General features: G+C 40.6%; 2 protein-coding genes across 5 annotated transcripts in view; both read right to left on the bottom strand.

Annotated features, from left to right (window-relative positions):
* Nucleotides 1-7305, bottom strand: part of st6galnac5a (ST6 (alpha-N-acetyl-neuraminyl-2,3-beta-galactosyl-1,3)-N-acetylgalactosaminide alpha-2,6-sialyltransferase 5a) — a 30649-nt gene extending 23344 nt beyond the window's left edge. The window contains exons 1-3 of the mRNA XM_083541354.1: nucleotides 6367-7305; nucleotides 3083-5566; nucleotides 1446-1634 (exon numbers count right to left, since the gene is read on the bottom strand). Coding sequence (XP_083397480.1) covers nucleotides 1446-1634; nucleotides 3083-3097 — 204 coding nt within the window. The 5' untranslated portion in view covers nucleotides 3098-5566; nucleotides 6367-7305. The remainder of the gene's footprint in view (nucleotides 1-1445; nucleotides 1635-3082; nucleotides 5567-6366) is intronic.
* A 6389-nt stretch (nucleotides 7306-13694) lies between these two features.
* Nucleotides 13695-21159, bottom strand: part of st6galnac3 (ST6 (alpha-N-acetyl-neuraminyl-2,3-beta-galactosyl-1,3)-N-acetylgalactosaminide alpha-2,6-sialyltransferase 3) — a 31807-nt gene continuing 24342 nt past the window's right edge. For 2 of the 4 annotated variants that reach the window (XR_014533808.1, XR_014533809.1), the window contains exons 4-6: nucleotides 19799-19906; nucleotides 17237-18053; nucleotides 13695-17084 (exon numbers count right to left, since the gene is read on the bottom strand). Coding sequence is in view for 2 of the 4 variants with exons in the window: in XM_083542448.1 (XP_083398574.1) it covers nucleotides 17864-18053; nucleotides 19799-19906 (298 nt within the window). In the remaining 2 variants the exon portion in view is untranslated. Of the gene's footprint in view, nucleotides 18054-19798; nucleotides 19907-21159 lie in introns of all 4 variants that reach the window. The other 2 variants (XM_083542448.1, XM_083542447.1) reach the window with 1 other exon arrangement.

Raw genomic sequence — 21159 nt, 5'->3', positions numbered from 1 at the left:
TTCGCCTAGCTCGTTGTTCACACGTTTCATTTATTCACTGTGCATTTTTTCCAAAGCAAAATAATAATAATAAAAAAAAACGCCTGGAAATGAAACTTGACACAAATTTTTTTTTAAACGTCAAGCAAAAAACTAAAAATCAGTCTGCATGTTTGACAAATTTTAATCTGATTGAATAAATTTGGACGTAGCGCAGTAATCCTAGTGATAAGTAAAAAGAAACACTTCAAACAGCATCAATTTTATCGTAACTGTAACCGACCCCGCATCAACGTATGAGCACGAATATATATACATACCCTTTGGGTTCGCATCTGCCCCTGGCATAAGGTTTGGGAATTCGACAGCGTATAAATTGTGCAATAAATTACGTTTATTGATCAAACATTTGGCGAAACGTGACAAATGGTTTTGTCGATACGCTCGGTTCATTTCCAATCAAGTGCTCTGAAGCCTGGGTTTCCTTTCAGAGGGGTTTAAAGGGGTTTTATATTATTTGAATGGCAACACAAGTCCTCAGTAATGGCAAATCAATAGTATATTATTTTTACAGGGTGGTAACAGTGACGCCCATTCATCAAGAATTTTTTTTTTTTCAGTTTTAGTCTGACTAGCATTCAGGTTCCCTTGTGGTCTAGTGGTTAGGATGCGGCGCTCTCACTGCTGCGGCCCGGGTTCGATCCCCGGCCAGGGAACCAACCCCAGCCATTTGGGTTGCAGAAGCCTTAGTGCCGGTCCCAAGCCCAGATAAATGGGGAGGGTTGCGTTAGGAAGGGCATCCAGCGTATAAACATGTGCCAAATCAAACATGCGGATGGTCCTCTGTGGTGACCCCCAATGGGAAAAGCCGAAAGAAAGTTTTAGTCTGACTAGCATACGTTTGCCGGGATAACTTTTCAGACAAAATACTGTCCTGTACATCTATAGTATCAGGACTAAAGAATTGAGACACTTGACCTTTCTAGCTGCATATTGTTCTTCTTCAGACTGTTAGCACAAACCTGGAGGCACACATTTGTATAAAATGTCTTTGCATGTGGAAGCATTGAATTTGTTCCTTCACTTAAACCAGGGCGCCAAAACCTGTTCCAGTATGGCATTTGTGCACGAAGACAGCTCCATGAAGATCTGCTTTTCATGGGTTGAAAGTGTGTGGAAGATCTCCAGCTATAGAGCTCCAGCCCTATCGAACACCTTCCAACAACCTTATTGTGGCTAGATGAAATCTCACAAATCTGGAACATCTCTCCGGATGAGAACAGTGGGGCTTATCATAACAGTAAATAGGGGACTACATGTGAAATGGGATGTTCAAAAAGAAGCACATACCAATGCTCAGGTGTCTACAAACCTTTGTCAATAGAGTGTATCTTTGACAGAATCATCTCACCACTACAAGTCTACACTGAAACATGCTTAACTGCAGGTGACGGATGTGCACTTACGCTGTGGTCAATAATGCTGATGTAGCCCTGCAGAGGTGGCGGTGGAGGACCTTTGTTAGGTTTCTGGGTGGATGCAGAAGGAGAACGTCCAGTGCTGCTGTCATGGTTGTTGTTGTTGCTGTTGACGTTATATATGAAGAATAAGCTGGTGCACATGGTGATGGCCAGAAACACGGCTGCTCCATGGCGCTGTGGTGGGGAGGGGAACATAAAATAAAAGCATTTCCTGTTAGCAAAACTTTATTTATCACCTCTAATTTCAATCCACTAGATAGCTTTTTCCTAAGAAGACCTTCTCTGCCATGTTTTCTCCCTATTAATATCACAGGGAGGCTAAACATGTTTAAAGGAGAGCCCTATCCACCCTCTTCCACATTCATGCCCTCTTTTTTTGTTTGGTTGGGGTAACTAGCAGACACCGTCCTCGTTGGTGCAAAGCCATCTCAAAAAATCCTTCTGTCCAATTCATTACTCATTTTCAATTTGGCGATTTCTTTCAGCTCGAAGGATGGAGCTGCATCATGGTTGACCCTGTGTTCTGACCTCAGCTTCTGAATGGAGAAAGAGTAGCAAGTAAAAAGCCTTTTTGTCTCAGTTATACAGAAGAGCCACTGAGGGTTAAGGGCCTTGATCACAGACCCAGCTATGGTAGCGCTGGAATTTGAACCTGTGACCTGCGGATCATAAGTCCAACCTGCGGATCATAAGTCCAACATCTTATCCAGTGAGCTGCCACTTCTTATAAGCCCTATGCAAATAATATTGGATTGAATTTCTGTGCCAATGGGCAAGTTGGCAGCGATGAAGCTGGCGAGTTAACAGGCATACAGATGAGTCGTAAGTTCATGATAGACGTGAATTTCAGTCCCCCCCAGATGTTTCAAAAAGGAAACTGTCAAATGACATGGTGTGAGCTTTTGAACATCCAGAATACCCCAGAAACAACCTTGAATCCAATGGCACAAGTACAAGGTCAGGTGATCATTCAAGACATCCTCTGTGTCTTACTGATGATGCGTGACACATTCGAGGTTCTCCGCTTCACCACCTCAGAAAAACAGGGAATTTTGTTTTGCCCTCAACAAGGTTGAGGCTCAAACAAATGAGGTTTTTTACCATTCAGGCAAATGACTCTCCCTGAGCTGTGTCTCAAAGTAATCGAAGCTACATGATTGGAACTTTTAAGGAGCGTTTCCACACTTTATGTGGTCGGGTAAAAAGAGAGTCATGCAAACAAAACACCCCTAAAACGACATGCGTCAGGTCTACAACAAGCTGCATATTTAGACAGGTAGGATACCGGTTGCTTAGAGCACTCGGTGTGTATTTAATGTATTAGTTATATTGGTTTTAAAGGGTGCACGAGAGGCGTAACGCACCAGTTCACGTTCACATTCACATGCTGAAAAGGAACAGCACAGGCAACCGAATTGCATTAATAAAGTAAAGCTTTGAGGTGAGGAGGTGAGGAGGTGCGGTTCTACCGTTTAAGCATGAATGAATCTTGCCTTGGAGTTACAGTTACACACTTAAACCAGTAATTACCCCCACACACACACATGCACACACACACACAGCGCATGGCATCCCGCACCAACCACTATGAGCAGCTTGGATCCGCAGATGGGAAATCTTACCGTCGCCGTCCTCATTTTGCTGCAGCGTTGCCCCGCGAGCCGTGCATTCAGCTCCACTTTGTTCCCATAAAAATAACAATCGCACAAGATTAGGTTGAGACCCGGGGCATCATCATTATCATCATCCTCAGCAGCAGCAGCAGCATCCTCATCTCCTCTCTCTTCTTCTTTCTTTCTCTCTCTTTCAGCTCCTCTGTGAGATTACGAGAGGCACGCGCGTGTGTGTGTGTGTGTGTGTGAGAGAGCGCTCACGAGTGAGTGAGTGTGTGGCGTACGCTCATGCTCTCTCCTCCTCTGCTTCGCTTTTCATCCTTCACTGGAGCTCGAGCAGGGAGCAGATGTTTGGCCTGCTTCATGGTCTCAAAGCCTGCTGGTTTCAATACAGTTTGTTCTTTTTTTTCAGTCCTTTCACCAAAATAAATCTTTTTGTAGTTGAAAATGAAATTTACACCTTTTTATGGAGAGAAATCCAAATGGTGGGACCACCTTTTACCTGTGAAACAGCATCAATACTTCTAGGTAATCATGCCATGGTTTTTGAAGGAACTCGGATGGTAGGTCATGCCAAACATCTCGGATAACTAACCAATATTCTGTGGATGCAGGCTGCAATCCGCAAATCCTGAGGGGGCCGAAACGTATTACTTCCAGGACTTGTTCTTAATGACGTTGGCTGTATGTTTGGGGTCGTTTTCCACCTCCTTGATGGTACTGCATGAGGGATAAGTATCTACCTGTATTTCTCAGCACTAAGGCCACCATTAATTCTGACCACATCTCCGAATCAATTTGCAGAAATGAAGCCCCAAACATGCAGAAAACCTCTAACATGCTTCACTCTTGCTTGCAAACACCACATTCCTCAAGTTTCTCTGTTTCCATGGATATACAATAGTCGATTAGCCTTTTTTTCCATGTCAGAGGTTTGGCTTTTTGGCTGCAATTTTGAAGACACTTCTGCCCAGAAATTTTACAGTACAGTGGGTGTACCTGCGTCCCACTAGCTTCCACTAACTATTTGCTGAAAGCACTGGTGGCCAGTCAAAATCCTGGTTTGCTTCAAGACCTTTGCCTGGGTTAGACCTTGCTGATGCAGTAGAACTACTTTGTATCTTGTTGCTGTGCTCAGTCTTGCCATGGTATAAGGCCTGTGACATGAAACATCTTTCACAACCTCACCACAGCAGCAGAGTTTGACTCCTCACCCAGTTTGAAGCTCCTACACAGCGGGTTCGTTTTCAGTTCATGATCGTATTTCTTCCTACATATGAAATTAATGAATCCTTGATAGAACTGGTTCATCAGACACCTGACTCTGATCCTACAAAATCCCTGACTGTGTACAAGTGTGTAAAAGCCAAACGGTGATCACACAAAATATCGATTTGATTTGGTTTTTTTCTTCTGTTCATTGACTTTCCATCTTTTTCATGATAAAATCAAATCTTATTAAATTATATTCTTTTAGGCATTTTTGCAGTAAATGCAAAACATTTGCATGGTACTATATATGCATTCCTGGCTAGCGGGATTCCTGGCTGTTGTTCTGTGAGGCATTGATTTACTTATTTACTTGTTAAGATAGAATGTCTTAGAAGCACTTTCACCAGGAAACTTACTGCTAATTTGCACACACTAAATGAAATTTCAGGCTGCATGTACCATCTACTTTGCATTTGTTCTTAGTAACGTGACATACCTCACGTTCGTTACAGCAACATTAACGAACTATAGGACACAATGTGCATAAAATTGGTATCAATTTGTCTCAATGTGGCATCACCAAGTCTACAAGGGAATGGCATAGTAAAAAAAAATGAAAATTTGGAATTCGTCCTCTTTGCCGTGTAGATTGCTTACGTCGCAGCTTGACTGATTGAAATGTTTTAAAAGTGCAGCGTCTCTGCTGATGCAGCGTCAGCTACTGGTGGAAGCAAAACAATCGGAGCTTTCCTTATTGAGAATCCTGTAATATCAGCCAAGCATTTTTGCGTTCCTGCCAAATCTCCCTACAGCGTCTCACTGATCCGAGCCGAGTCTTTGGGGGGGGAGGGGGGGGGGTGCTTTTGCGCCCGAAGCTTGCTCGCAAAAGTGATTTGTGGGTCCGGACGATGGCGTGTTCATGAGGGCACAATGCAAATCAACCTCCAAAAAAAGGAGGATTAAACCTTTCGCAAATCTAACAGATGGAGGAGCATCCGAAATCTTTCATCCAGTCTGGAAATCGCAATAGAAAAATGTGGGGGGTGCCAATAATTAGCCTGATAAATTAGAGATAATAATTTTGTTGAAGAGTGCCAATAATTCTCAAAAATGTATTAGCTCATATCGTTCAATAAATTGCACACACTGTTGCCATGTTGAAAGCGGGATTTGTCTAATTGTGATATACAGCTATGATTCACCTAAAAATGTGCTCATTTAGGGTAATAAATGATGACAAAAATCCACCCTGCGATGTGTGTATTCGTCCGATACGCCTCGCTCATGCGATTCGGTCGCGTAAAAAAAAAAAAAAAACAAAGGACAAAAGCTCGCTTCAATCCCGAAAACGAAAAGCGAGAAATGGAAATATTATTAGATTTATTTATCGTTTCTCTTTTTTTAAAAGCACTCCATGTAATTTTTGCTTATTTTTTTTTCAGACAGTCGTTCCTCAAGAGAAAACAGGCACGACCATTTCGGATGGGGATCGGCCTTCGGGGGTCAACGCTCAGGTCCTCTGGAGCAAAGTAAAGGGGATTTTGTTTGGCGATCACAGAGAGGGATTTCTCTGCTGTGTGGTGGATGTCAGTCTGGCGGCACCATTGCATCGCTCCGGGTGGAGTGCGAATTAGGAGGATATGAAATCTGTGAGACATGGAGGTGTGTGAAATCAGCTCAGGGTCTGTAAGAGAATGAATGTGGAAAAAAGAAATAAATAACAGGAAGCGCTGACTTGTCATTTTACCCCGTTTTCTTATAGTTTTTACTGAAGCGGCTGCGGAAGAAAGGATTTGGAATAATCGCCGCGTTTGTCACTCGGTTTTGTTCCTGAAAAGAACTTTGCAATTATTTCTATTATTTTTATTCCCGTTTTGTCCTGGATATAAGACGACAGTGTACCTTTTGAAAAATGCTTTTTGAAGCATGGCTACTTAGTGACACACTCGCCGGGCAATTTCTTCGAAGCGAACGCTTTTAGGACGGCGGTATGCTTTTTTAATACTACCAGTATTAACATTTCTAAGTCTTTATGGGCTCGCCATCTCCTGACATCACATCGTATTGCTTGGCTGCTTGACAGTTTAAAATCTGCATCATAAGTTTGCCTCGGATGCTGTTTATTTATTGCTTTAGTCCAGAGGAACTTGTTTACCTGTATTTAGCATCACCTATTTTTCAGGTGAACGGTATTAATGAGCTTGAATATAAGACATCGCTTATTAGATGCATTTCATTAGAAAAACAATATCGCCTTACATTAATGGAATTACGGTATCATTAGGGGGCCAAGCACTGAAGTTGTGCAGGCACTTTACCTTGCAGGCATTCAACCTTTTCTTCTTATTAATATTACTTCTCATCTTCAAGCTACTGTAGGGTGTCTATAAAAGCCCATTTAACCTTCTTGTGAAGAGATGATTTAGAAAACCTAGAGCTATCTGCCCTCTTCCACATACCTAAACCCACTGATGTCCGTGATTGGCTAAAGTTGCTGCAACTGATACAGGGAAAGTGTACGCCCATTTTCAACAGCAAGAACAATAATAGCACTAATATTGCCTTTTCCTAATTGATGCTTCTCTATAGAATTATAGCCTATAAAATCTTATATCTACGACCCTAGAGTGGACGGTTTCTCAGTCATCCAGAGAACCCTGAAGAAGAAGAAGAACCCTGAAGAACCCTTGTTCTATTCCAGACAATGTTCTTATAGCTGCGGTTTAAGATTTTGTGTTTGGGAGAAATGCATTATGGGTGATACAGTAAGATAAAATGACAAGTTTTCTGTTATGAGTTTACGTTGAAATAAAAAAAAAAAAGGGTATTAAAAAGAATTTGAGTGCAAGTTCATCATCTATTTCATCAACGATATTGCAGTAGAGGGAGATTTCCAGGCAGCAATAATCCTGATTTGTGTTATTAAGGAACCGCAGGAAGGAGACATTATGCATTCTCCGAAATCGCGGCAGGCTGAAGGATTATCAAGCCTCTTTAAATAGAAAGAAAAAAAGAAAAAAGTGTTCCTCAGCATTGCCAACTCTGCACAAAAATGTGCTGGAGTTGTGCTTTCTGAAATGCTGTCTGATTTTTTTCCCCTGTCTAATTTGCTGGATCTCGCAGTACCAGGGATCATTATGGTAAAAAAAATCTTACTGATGCACACTGCACACTGGCCAGGTCTTAATGTGGTGATTAGAAATGATCATGACGGGCAAAGCGACACACGTAGGCTTCACAAGACTGGAACGCTATTAGATGCATTAACACATAATGGTGCTCAGTATCAATGCAAGCTCCAAGGTGTGACCTGGAGAGTTTTTCTTGATACATCTCATCTCGTCCTTAAGCTCGTTTTAATAAACCACTTCATCACACGCTGTGGCATCATAAATTCTGAGAAGAGCAGATTTGCATGTGTGAAAACCAGGGCTCTGTCCCATTTGTCATCGGCTTCTGGGTAATGATCGAGGCGGACTGGATGTTGTCGCTAATTATACAGAGGACGAACAGGTGGCTAATTCCCCAGCCAAGGTCCCTCTACTCGTGCCGAATTATGAATTAGCAGCCTCGAATTAGCCGTGGCACCAAAACGAGACGGACGGTGCTGCCAACGGCGATCAAGATGATGACGAAGCGGTGGCCTCCGATGGTGCCATGACCCAGGGTTATTTATTGGCAATGTCATAAGCGAGGTGTTGAAATTAGCTGGCTCTCTGACTATGTGAGTCAATGCTTATATAGCAAGAAGCTGTCTGTTCAGAAGGAAGCTTTTTAGGGCAATAGACCTGGTTTATTTAACACGAGCAAGAATCCGAGCAGCCATTACAGCGATTCATGTCTGCTCTTGTCACGAAAGGATAATGAGCCAGAATCGAAATATCAGGAAAGCATCCTGACAGCCTATCAATATAGCAGGGGTAAATGCCGAGGAAAATGTAGTGCAGATTAGAAGAGAGAAAAGAGGATTGTGAAGAATTAGGACGTTGTAACAATGAGGAGTAGACTCACTTTAGTGACCCTGAAAATAAGATCTAATTAAATAGTTTTGCGGAGCACCAGATTTCAGCATCAGATTCTTCCTTATCCTCATCACTCAGCATGGTGCTGAAAATCAGGGTACCTAGGTCACTCAGGCTGACGAGAATGGCTTGAGGATGAGTGTGATGTACCTGAGACATGATTTTTATCTTCACGTTCGATGGCATTCAAGACACACTAACTTAGATCTGTTCTTCTTTTTATATATTGACATTTATAAAGTCAATAATCTGGGATCCGTTTGTAGACAAAAACCATTAATGGTGCCGTGACCCAGGGAAGTTTGTGAAAATCCTCATTCAAAAAGCTATAAAAAGCTGTAGAAAAAGCTCTAAAATGGTTTGCCCCTAAAACCTTATTAAAATCTAGGCTTGTACAATGTACCAAGCCTAGCATCATCTCGTCTAATTTAATCGTCAACACAATTGTTCGCTCCCAAGATATTCAGTGATGTTCATTCCTATTCGATTATATTAACAAATTGTGACCCTTCATGCATTCTGTAGCAAAGTTTCAGTCTGTCAGCTAACTAGCAAAACTGCTAACTAGCTAAACTAGCGTTTGTGGACACCGGAGCATTGGATTGGTGTGTTTTTTTGAGCCTCGCATTACACATGTAGTCCTCATTTGCTGTTTTAATAAGCTCCAGTCTTCTGAGAAGGTGTTTCACTAGATTTTGTGCTTAAACTCTAGATCTGGGCTCAAAAAAAGTAAAGTGAGGTACTGATGAAGGTGAGGTGAGGAGGCCTGAGGTGCGAATAATGCGTTGATCATTTTGAAGTAGATTATATAAAAATATGTAATATATAATAAGATGCAATGTTTTTATCAATATACGATTTTAAACACTAACTCACATGCACCGAGTCAGCTAAACAATCCCCCCCCCCCTTTAGCCTACAGTCATCGTACACAGCCACAATGCCAGCTTCCAGCTGCTGTAGTTTTTTTTTTTGCTAGAGCCGATGATTGTCCTGAGCTCAGAGCAACACGTTAATTAAATTGCTTCCTGAGGCATGATGGAGCTGAAATTGAGTTTCAGGCACGGCTGTGCCACCGGGGACTCCCGGCTCCTCACGCCCCGCCGCTTTCTCCACAGCAAACACCATTCAACACATTTTTCTCCTCCCTCAGACCTTTTTTTTTTTTACGTTTTTTTCTGAGGAAAAAGTGGACATCTGTCCGGCAGATTTGCGTCACTAAACGCCACTGAGACAGCTGCATTCGCAAACCCGCGATGATTCACCTGCTCACCAGATCCTCTTAATTAACAGAGGAATGTCATTATTGGTCACACAGCATGTCTAGACGAGGTAGTGTTCAGGTAGTGCAAACGTGGAGGTGCATTTTATGGAACGCTGGCTGCACCAACCCTCAGATGGTTAGTCCAAACTAGCGTTTATAGCTATCACAGCTAGCTGGACATGACACTGAAATTTGAAGCGGCACGTTGTAATATTTTATCATGCATTTTCATTCTCAGAACGGTAATTTGTACAACCGGCGTGAACTAAATAACGTGTTACGCTAAATAAACACGATTGTTTCGCTACGCGAGTTGTAATGATGTTGTAATGATGTAATGACATTATGCTGAACTCGCGGTCGAGGAAGGGCTGCTAACTTTCGGAATTTCAAGTGGAAGTGGCTTTTCAAAATTAAGCCATAATTTGACATTTGGAATGAAACGGTCTTGAATTTCTCTTGAACCATGACGACTCGCAAAAAAATACATAAAAAGAAACAGGAATCTTTTGAGGTTTATTGAAATTCAAGATCTGAACATTGTGTTTGCACTTCAAACGTGGCTCAGGCCGCGGCAGCGGTGTCTCTCCGAAGATAAGAACTTCTAAAATTAGTGCATCGCGTTTCTCCTCCTAAAATCTTCTTTTCAAATCCATGTTTTCTACATTAAAGGTTTAAACGGAAGCTTTAGGCTTTCACATCTTTAAAAAAAACGCCTGGCGCACAGTCAAGGACGAGGTCTTGTTGCTTCCACATCGTCGCATCAGAATGTGCGAGATCACCTAGACAATGCTAAACCAGAGGCTATACAGGTAACTTCCATTAGCATTTAGCTGCATTAGCCTTGTAGCTCCAGGGCGAAATGAAAAGAAGGAAACCCGATGATTGAATGCTTCTGAATTTCTTCACCGTCCTGACCAATCATGTGTGAAAGAAAATGGAAAATATATTTATTGCTACTTTGTAAATGATAAAACTGACACTTTTTATGCTTTAATAGTAACATTTAGCTATAATATCTGATATTTATGATATTTATGATACCTGTAGCCAGGAGGAAGGGGATGGAAGGGGTATACAGAGTGTGCATTAGTCTGTGTATGCAGAAGAGGGCAGACAGCAATGTTCTATGAGTGTATTACGCCACCCTGTGTTGACTTCACTATGTTCATTTGGTAGATGTTGTACAATAAACGCTAACAACAGAGGTTGACGTCATTTCCACTGCCGGTGAAAAACGCCATTAGAACAGGAGTTTGGTTCAGAAGGCTTTGTGGTGCCATGGGGCATATGGTAGCACCATCTGTTCAGCAGGAGCACACTGGCATATTTTATGGAAGCTGCAGACCATGTGGGTAACAATACGTTCCAACTGCAAAATAATGTCGCCGGTAATGCATTATGGGAGACGCAGTTCATACCGAGACAGCAATGTGTAAAACTGCACATAAATAAATTGCAGATTCTGATTCACTGAATCAGAGAAAAAATTATGATAAAAAATTACTGGATAAAATAAATATATAATTTTATATATTTTTTATATATATATATATATATATATATATATATATATATATATATATATATATATATATATATATATATAAAGTGAGGAAAATAAGTATTTGAACACCCTGCTATTTTGCAAGTTCTTCCACTTAGAAATCATGGAGGGGTCTGAAATTGTCATCGTAGCTGCATGTCCACTGTGAGAGACATAATCTAAAAGAAAAATCCAGAAATCACAATATATGATTTTTAAACTATTTATTTGTATGATACAGCTGCAAATAAGTATTTGAACACCTGTCTATCAGCTAGAATTCTGACCCTCAAAGACCTGTTAGTCTGCCTTTAAAATGTCCACCTCCACTACATTTATTATCCTAAATTAGATGCACCTGTTTGAGGTCGTTAGCTGCATAAAGACACCTGTCCACCCCATACAATCAGTAAGAATCCAACTACTAACATGGCCAAGACCAAAGAGCTGTCCAAAGACACTAGAGACTAAATTGTACACCTCCACAAGGCTGGAAAGGGCTACGGGGAAATTGCCAAGCAGCTTGGTGAAAAAAGGTCCACTGTTTGAGCAATCATTAGAAAATGGAAGAAGCTAAACATGACTGTCAATCTCCCTCGGACTGGGGCTCCATGCAAGATCTCACCTCGTGGGGTCTCAATGATCCTAAGGAAGGTGAGAAATCAGCACAGAACTACACTGGAGGAGTTGGTCAATGACCTGAAAAGTGCTGGGACCACCGTTTCCAAGGTTACTGTTGGTAATACACTAAGACGACATGGTTTGAAATCATGCATGGCACGGAAGGTTCCCCTGCTTAAACCAGCACATGTCCAGGCACGTCTTAAGGGGAACAACCTCCTTCACTCAGTTAGAGCATTGAAGATGGGTCGAGGCTGGGTCTTCCAACATGACAATGACCCGAAGCACACAGCCAGGATAACCAAGGAGTGGCTCTGTAAGAAGCATATCAAGGTTCTGGCGTGGCCTAGCCAGTCTCCAGACCGAAACCCTGTAGAGAATCTTTGGAGGGAGCTCAAACTCCGTGTTTCACAGCGACAGGCCAGAAACCTGACTGATCTAGAGAAGATCTGTGTGGAGGAGTGGGCCAAAATCCCTCCTGCAGTGTGTGCAAACCTGGTGAAAAACTACAGGAAACGTTTAACCTCTGTAATTGCAAACAAAGGCTCCTGTACCAAATATTATCATTGACTTTCTCAGGTGTTCAAATACTTATTTGCAGCTGTATCATACAAATAAATAGTTTAAAAATCATACATTGTGATTTCTGGATTTTTTTTTTTTTAGATTATGTCTCTCACAGTGGACATGCACCTACGATGACAATTTCAGACCCCTCCATGATTTCTAAGTGGGAGAACTTGCAAAATAGCAGGGTGTTCAAATACTTATTTTCCTTACTATATATATATATATATATATATATATATATATATATATATATATATATATATATATATATATATATATATATATATATTTTTTTTTTTTTTTTTTTTTTTTTTTTTTTTTTTTTCCCTAAATTTTTGTTTTGTGTGACAGGATTTGTCAAACCAAACACACTAACATGTAAATCACACTAAAATTCTAATTTTTTTTTATAGATAAACACTATATTGACACACTGGTTTTCATTACACAGGGAAATATTTGGTTTGCATTTATTTTATTTAAATTTGTTTTTTGGTTGTTTTTTTTACATAAAAAAAATCACAAAAAATGAAATAAACACTAAAAAACACAACCGATCTACAGAAATGACATCATTAGGCACAAATTGAGCACATCAGCAAAAGCATTCACATGATCACACGAACACTGGACAAGTCGAGACGATTCTGCATTATTCCTTTCAAAAATACTTTTTTCCCCTAAAATGGAGCATAGAGTTTTCCATTAGTGCAGAAATTATTCCTAAAACAAAACAAAACACCACACACACACACACACACACACACACACACACACACACACACACACACACACACACATGCATGCACATACACACACACACACACACACACACACATACAGTGTCCCAAATGCTGGTGTGATACTAGAATACAGAAAATATGCAAAATATTTTCTCATTAAAAAATGTTTTTAGAATTTGAATTTTCAATGATGCATAAAATAAAACATAAAAAAAAAAAATTGTATAATAACATTTTAAATAAGTCTTCCTGGGCATAGTAATGGAATATAAATAAATACAAATACAAATAGAATGTAAAGATATATGAGTAAACAGAATGAAAGAAAATCTAAAAAGAATAAAATTTTGCAATTAGTATATTATTATTACTTTATTCATTCATTATTTAACATTTAATATTGATTTAATCTGTAGGAAATCGCAAATCAGCACAGCAGGAAGATGTACTGTAAGATTAAGAAAGGTTGTTGAAATGTGTAATTATATGACTAATATAATTGTCTAATTATATGCCAATAATATTATAATTAATAAATGTATATTTATTATTTATACACCACAAAATCAGTGCTTGTCAGTGTTTTATATTTAAATTGATTCAATCAAACGTAAACAGTAAATTCATTGTGGTTAAAAAAAAAAAAGTTGGAGACAATGTACACATGGACGTGTCACTAGCCGTTCCTTGGAGCCACCAGCTAGCAAGAACAAAGGATGCTAAACCAATATAAAATAGTGTAGCTAATAGTGTATTAGTACCAGTCCCTAGTATTGACTATTAGCAGAACATTAGCATTCTACAGCAAAATGATTCTTAAGGTCCAGCAATTGGGACAAGTAGCTGGAGATTCATGAAAGCTTCAAACGTACATCAGTGACGTTGATGGGGGCAAGAGCCGAATCAGGTGAGCGTTGACACGCTCCTGGCGAATGAGCAGTCAGTCATGTTGCACTCGAATGGTTTACAGTCATCATGGGGGGAAAAAGAGAGACTTTTTTATTCTGAGACAAACTTTTGGTGGACTGATGCAAAAATGCACCACAGAGTGGCAAAGAATAGTAAACAAGGTAAATATGGTCTATTTAAACGCTGCATTTTAACTCCTATAACTCCTGACTCAGGGTCACCTTGAAGAGGTCAGTGATTACAGCTCATCTTTTAGAAGAACAGGGCATGTGTTTCATAACCCAACCCACAGCAGGTTGTACCTTCACATGGGGAGTCTGTGGGGAGATTAGATATGAGGCAAAGAAAGGACTGGTTTATCATTTTTGAAAAATATTTGGTGGCTAAAATGACTTTGTTGATCATTTTGGGGATGGTTCAAATTTTGGAACTGAGAAGGATTGGTCAGGACTACTATGGAAGTAGTAGGGATAAGGTGTAATTCGTCAGAGGTAGGACTGGCCAGAATTACTTTGGGGGTAGGGGGAATTTGGTAGAATTCCTTTGGGAGTGTGTGAGCTTGTCCAGAACTGCTTTTGGAGTGAGAGATTTGGTCAGAATTCCATTTTAGGAGAAAAAGATTAGTCAGAATTCTTTGGGGAGTCAGTACAGCTGGACCGAATTCCTTTAAGAGAGGTTAAAGCTAGGTTAAATGGAATTCTTTTAAGAGTGGAAGGGATTAGGCAGAAATCCTACAGGAGTGTGGAGGGATTGGCCAGAGTTCCTTAGAGAGTAGGGTGGATAATGTAAAATTCCTTTGGGAGTGGACATGAGTAGCCAGAATTCCTATGGGAGTCTCTGAAATCAGTCAGAATTCCTTTGCGTGAGGGATTCAGAATTCCTTTGGGAGTTGGATGGGATAGGGAGGCTTTCTAGGGGAATTTTTATCCGAGGTTGGTCGGGATTCATTTTAGACTAGGAAAGATTTCTTTCATGGGCAGGAAGGATTAGTCAGAATTACACTGAGTGGTGACAGAATTGGGCAGACTTTGGTGGGAGTGGGTGGGATTGGACAATCAATATGTGAACCAGTGTGAAATTGAATAAAACAGTTGTTCATCTCTACTCCTCAGTAGACATCAGTTCACATCAGTGCCAGTTTCTGAGCATGATTTATGGAGGTATTTAGAATTCCAAATATCCAACAGTGCTGATGTACAAGCATGCAAAACAAGCCCCCCCCACACACACCAAACTCATACCCACTAACAATGTGAGTCACTATTGTTATAAAAATCAACCACCAACCAAACAAAATCTGTTCCTGTAGTGTTCCCTTTCCACTGATGGACAGGTCTGAAGTGGGCTAAAACGTGTACAGCAACAGATGGTCTATACAGTCAGTCATTACAGACCTACAGAGTGTCCAGAACAGTAGGTGTAGCTGATAAATCGATGATGATGATGAACGATATTAAAAAACGAACTTCAGTACCCTTTAGTTTCACTGTAGTGAGAAATCTACCTTAACACAGAATCAGAAATAAATCATACGTAAAGAAAACAAACTGCCCCCAAAAAAAAGCCTAAACGAATGTTGTGTTTTCTCTAGAGTTCGGAAACTCCATTATGATAATGATCATAGCATATAAAGAAATCCAATTTCCTGTTCTGCCGTTTAGCTCAGACGAATGGGTGGAAAAGCGAGCAACAAGACAACATCCTATCATTTTTGTGCCTTTTGCTTTGCTTTTTGAGAGTCTTATCGGCCCGGATTCAGTGCTCCAATTAACGCTAGTCAGCTGCATCCTTTTGCTGTGGCAAGGTGTTGAGTCATGGTGACACAGAAAAAAAAAAACACTGCCTGTATAAATTCAAGAAGGGGACACCTGCCAGATTTGACAATAACAGTCTGTAAAGATTAAAGAGAAGAAAACTTGTACAATGCTGAGGTTAGCTAAAGCAGATAACCATCGTTAGGTTCGACAAGAAGAGGTTGAAGAGTTTGAGGGGTTCACAGTTGGTTCACAGTAAACTTTTTGAACATGAGCTTCTCACAACTCTGGGACTACTTTGAACTACTTTGAATGACTGGTTGCATAAAAACCTCCTTGAAAAGTACAATCATTGTTCTCAATCTAAAAATCTCTTTTGTTAGATTTAACCGTTCCCAGATTCCCTGGACTGCAGATATGAGAAAAAAGAGAAAAGAAAGCATTCAGGGAAAAAAATAATACAGATTGTTGTTGACCTCCGGTAATACAGCATACAGTATCCTTGGGTGAGTGGCTGATTATTATCCAGGTTGGCAATAATTTTTAGAAGTAAAGAAAATAAATAATATTCATACCAGACCCGTCAACAATGCCTCTCTAGCCATGGCACCATGAAGCCGTACATATTCACTGTTTTTAACACACTTAGCTGCCCACATTCGCTTCCCCATCTCTCATTTCACAGCACAGATGTTAACTTATTAATAATTTATCTATGCAAATGCTACCACTAACACTTAGCTAAAACCTGGCATGGTAGGCTAATATCTTTTCGAGCAGCCAGGTGGAATTTGATCATTAGGGCTCGTAATTTGCATTTTAATTTTTTACATGAAAGTTTTAGGAAATCCACGCATTGCATTAAAACCTACAAGGGATTTTCGTCATTGTTGGGGGTTTTCCGATTGGGTTTGTTAGTTGATTTATAAGCAACATGCACAACAAACTCTAACAACCTTCTTATGGAGCTCTACATATTACTCGTCCTATGACAAGACCCTCTATTCAATTAGGATGGTAAAGGGTTTCTAGGTTTCTACCAAGGTTCAGAACGTTCTCAATTGGATAACTGGTGAAGTAGGGACCGTTCAATGTGCAAAGGAACTTCAGGGGTCCCCCTAGAGGCCAAACCGGAGGAACCAGTTGAGGAGTAAATATAAGGGTTGATGCTAAGACAGTAGAAGAAACCTTGAGAACTATGTTTTCATGAAGCAGGTATTTTCACTTTTTCTTTATCTTTTAGGAAAAAATAAGGGTTCTGTTTTAAATAGTTCAATCCAAAGAGTGCACAAAAAGCTGACATCCTTGTAATGCTGAATAAATCTAAGCAAATAAAAAATTGTCAAGAGCTTACTTAGGAACTGGGACTCCTGATCTTCTTGTTCAATTACCGTAACCTGTGCCTTGTGTTTTTTGCTTTTCTTTTTCTTATATTAAAGGTTCTTAACCTGGGGAATTGCATTAACAATTACAATTACAATTACAGCATAGCCCCTGGGAGGGTCATCAGTATGGTAAGTACATTTATTTTGATTGGTGAATGCGAGGTCTACTGATGGCACCATCGCCAAGCCTAATGTTGTAATGTTGATTAATTGCAGAACAGGCTCTTTTGTTGTACCACAGCAGAGTAAGATGGCTGCACTGGGGTAAAAATGCTGAGTCACCTTTACAGGGGGTTGTGGGTAATGACATTTTTAACTCCAAATAACAAAACGCACTGGGAAAAGGGTTAAGAACTCTTGTTGTGAATGTATACGAAGTAACACTACAGTGCAAGACAATCCCGTTGTCTGTTGTTGTAAATATGCTCCTTCGTCTCTGGCTACATTGTTTCCTTGCACACCTTCAATAAATTCTTCTTTTGTGCAGAGATATTTCGAAAACCTTGGTTTATGTTGTAATGAATTTTGTTATTTCAACTGTTTGTCCTTAAAAGCATGCAGTGTCCAACCACCATAAACGTACAATCAAGTCTCTCCTCTTTTCTCTGATAACCTAATAGACTCAAGCTGTGGCCATTGTGTAATCAAGATGGGTTGAGATGATCGTTCTGGCCCATTCATGGCTGCCTTTATGTGCATTAGGAGAAGGAGTGTTTATATCAGTCAGGCCTCTGGGCTCAAGGGGAGCCATTGTCCTGTGTTGGTCATGACAGCTGCCATTCGGGGTGAAAAAACTTGATTGGGTGTTTCTTAGCCCACTTGGCGAAAACCGCCTTCTCCGTTATGAAGCGGTGACCACCATAGGGGGCACTCTCATGCAGGATGTACTCGGCACACTCATCACGGCTTCCGGCTTCATAGTAATGATATGGTACTTTCCTGTAGCCTTCAGATCTAAAAGCAAATGAACAAGAAAAATGGTTTAGATTTAAACTGTTCTTGAATTGTATCATGAATGACTTTGTAAACCTAAAAGGCAGGGGTGTATAGTCTTTCTGCAAAAGGGCCACACTGGATGCCTTGGAATGAAAAAAAACCTACATCCACCTGGAGCTGGCAGATAAAACTGCACCTGCTACAAAGGAACCAAAGGAGTTCTAACACTAATGCTATAGTGGCAGCTTTTTTGTTTTGTGATGCTGGGATTTGAACTTATAACCTTCTAGTCAAATGCCTTAACCAGTGAGCTACTACTTCCAAAGAAAGGTTTCCTCTGATTTTGGTAGATGAGCCAGTGTTTCTTTAGGTTTACATCAGAGATATAAGGCTAATAGACAATTGTCTCACTCAAGCTTATTTGAATATATTAGCTTAAGGGGAAGTCTCAGCGTCTCACACTGGCACGTCTACCAAAATCAGAGGAAACCTTTCTTTGGTACTTGAATACAAAGAATTCAGCATTAAACTCTCCTGTATTTCCGAGTTATGGTACACTTTTGACTCTTCTGTTCTGTTTTTCGTTCACCTTGGCAAGCGTGCCAGTTCCTGCAAAGTTATGAATTATTTCAATCTCACTCCCCCTGCACCACTCTGAAGCACCTGTTGGATTTCAATTATGTTAAAACCATTTAGGGTCAATGGGTACGACAGCTGAGCAGATCATTTTAAACCAGATGCCTTCCTCTGGCATGGTCTCACATGGAAATGGAAATGGCTCTGCAGCGACCCACTGTTCCTCCACTTTTGTGGCGGGCGAGAAGAGATCAACTATAAACTGAAATTGGCTGGTTGTTTCGAAACAGGTGGAAAATGTATAATGAATGGCTAATTACAAATATACTATACTTTAAGGCTTTTTCAGACCTGGAGTAGTTTGCAACGAGACGACCGGCCCAGGGAATTATGAAACCTCGCTGCTGACTAACAGGGTCAGGTGAAGCACGACAGCTTGTTAAAACTGCAGAAATGTGGTGGTAAAATAAGGATCGATTTCATATCACTAGACATAACTAGGTCAGAGACTGTGGCATTTTACATACAGCGTTTGGCAGTAAACAGATGTAGCGAAAGCGGGAGGAAAACAAGAGCAGGGAAAATAATTCCTCCAGGACGGTCAACAGGGGAACTTGCTACAGGCAGGAAAGTGCAGAAAATAAACCTAAGTTTTACTGGCCATATAGAAAATAAATATTTATCCAGTGTTTGCTTTATTATCTGCATAAACTGTAACTCATTTTCCCCTTCACTTGCTGGTAGCTTGAGGGTTTTGTATCATCCAAGCCTGCATTTAATGACTCTTGGTGTGTCTTGTTAAGGTGAGAGGATATTTCTGTAGTTTAAGCTACCAGAAGAATACAAACCCAACATACAGATTATAGATACAGAACTAAGATTGCTCTGTTGGCCTAAAACAGCTGTATCTCACAGGTAGACATGATTCACCCTGGACCTTTACTCTGAATAAAGACCAATAATTCTCTCTTGAAGAATCTTTTTAACGGCAGTGGTCCACCCCAGTTGGTGTCAAAGTTCTCAGGGGGGGCCATGAAGCCAGACTTGAGGGTCCATCATTTTCTTCTTTATGTTTAGCACAATTTTGAATGGTCCTAATCTACTGATCAATAACTCAAACACCTGAAATTCTGTATATCTGATTAGTAATAATCTGTATAGCCTTCTTTGAAAAGCTTGGAACTCACTTGCAATAGGTGTTGTTGATCATTCCATACACGCGGATCTCCTTGCACATGTCCATGGCTAAGATGAGGGTGAACCACCCGGTGCTCAGGTACGACCCCGAAGTAATCCTGACAAAAAAAAAAAAACTTTCTTAAAAAAAGATCACGTTGTTGATATTCCTATCACGCACATTAAATCATGTTCAGTGAAATGAAAGTCACCAGACGAGGCACGTGGTCCTGAACGATGGAGCCACAGTTTAGATTTCAATCCTATTTTAGAGTAATGACAGGAATGCTCGCTTATTACTTAAACATACAATTATTATATTAGATTCATGTTTAAATATTTTGAATCGGCATCTCAGAATTTCGTGCTCTGCAGGTACACGCTTGGATTTGATGCTTCCGGGCGAATGAGAATGATGGAGACAGCCGCTAGCAGAACGCCCTCTCTGCTTCCCGGCTCGGAAATAAACAGCAGTTGAGAAATGAACTCTGACAGCTACAGCCATGCTCAAAGTGAATAATGCAGCGGGGTTCGATGCTTCACACGCCGCTTTTTCCCTGCTATGCTCCACAGCCAAAAGCGACACAACATAGATCATTTCGGTTCGGCCCGAGCGTTCATAGTCCTCTCAACCTTGGATAGCATAAACCATGCTTAGCGTCCTGGGCCTGAGCTGCCAATCATTTAGACGGAGCAGTGCTTACTTTCGGGTCTGGGGGTTGGAGCCCCCTCTCCAACCCCCAGACCCGAAAGTAAGCACTGCTCCGCATTGAGAACCTCATTGAGAACCTCAATCCATTCTACAGTTCTTTAGTGCAGAACACATTTCCGCTCGCGCTGTTTCCGTCCCTCAGTCCAGCTCACTAAACTGGTATCTGGGCATTGTTGGACGTGAGCAGGCATTGTAGGATGTGAAAGCCATGCCTGGGGAAACACGATGCCTTTTTAATGGCCCATTTTTTTACCATGCCTGTTTAAAAGCATTGATTTTAGAAAGGGGAAGGCTAAACCTCTGTACCTGCAGGATTTCTGCAGGGTATTACTCTCATCAGGGCGAAACTATTGTTCCTTACTGTCTGTATAGCTTAAAATAATCCAGGCCATTTAAAATCTACGCTTCAACACGCTATGAGGAGAACACTACCAGTTTTAATATGTTTATAATACATACTGATACTGAAATAAGCAGTCAACACAATAGCCCTGATTCGCAATACATACGATCATACATTCTTTGTTCCGTTAATAAGAGGAATTATTATATCTAACCATCATCTTTTTTTTGTACCTAAATCTTTCCTGTGTGCCCTCGTTTCCTAGGAGACCCATTCATCCGTGGTAGGCGAAGCCTTAAACCTTCCGTGTTTCCTTT

Source organism: Silurus aristotelis (assembly GCF_946808225.1).
Source record: "Silurus aristotelis genome assembly, chromosome: 5".
Classification (NCBI taxonomy): Eukaryota; Metazoa; Chordata; class Actinopteri; order Siluriformes; family Siluridae; genus Silurus; species Silurus aristotelis.
The sequence above is the reverse complement of the archived record's forward strand: the minus strand, read 5'-3'. Positions and strand labels throughout refer to the sequence as shown.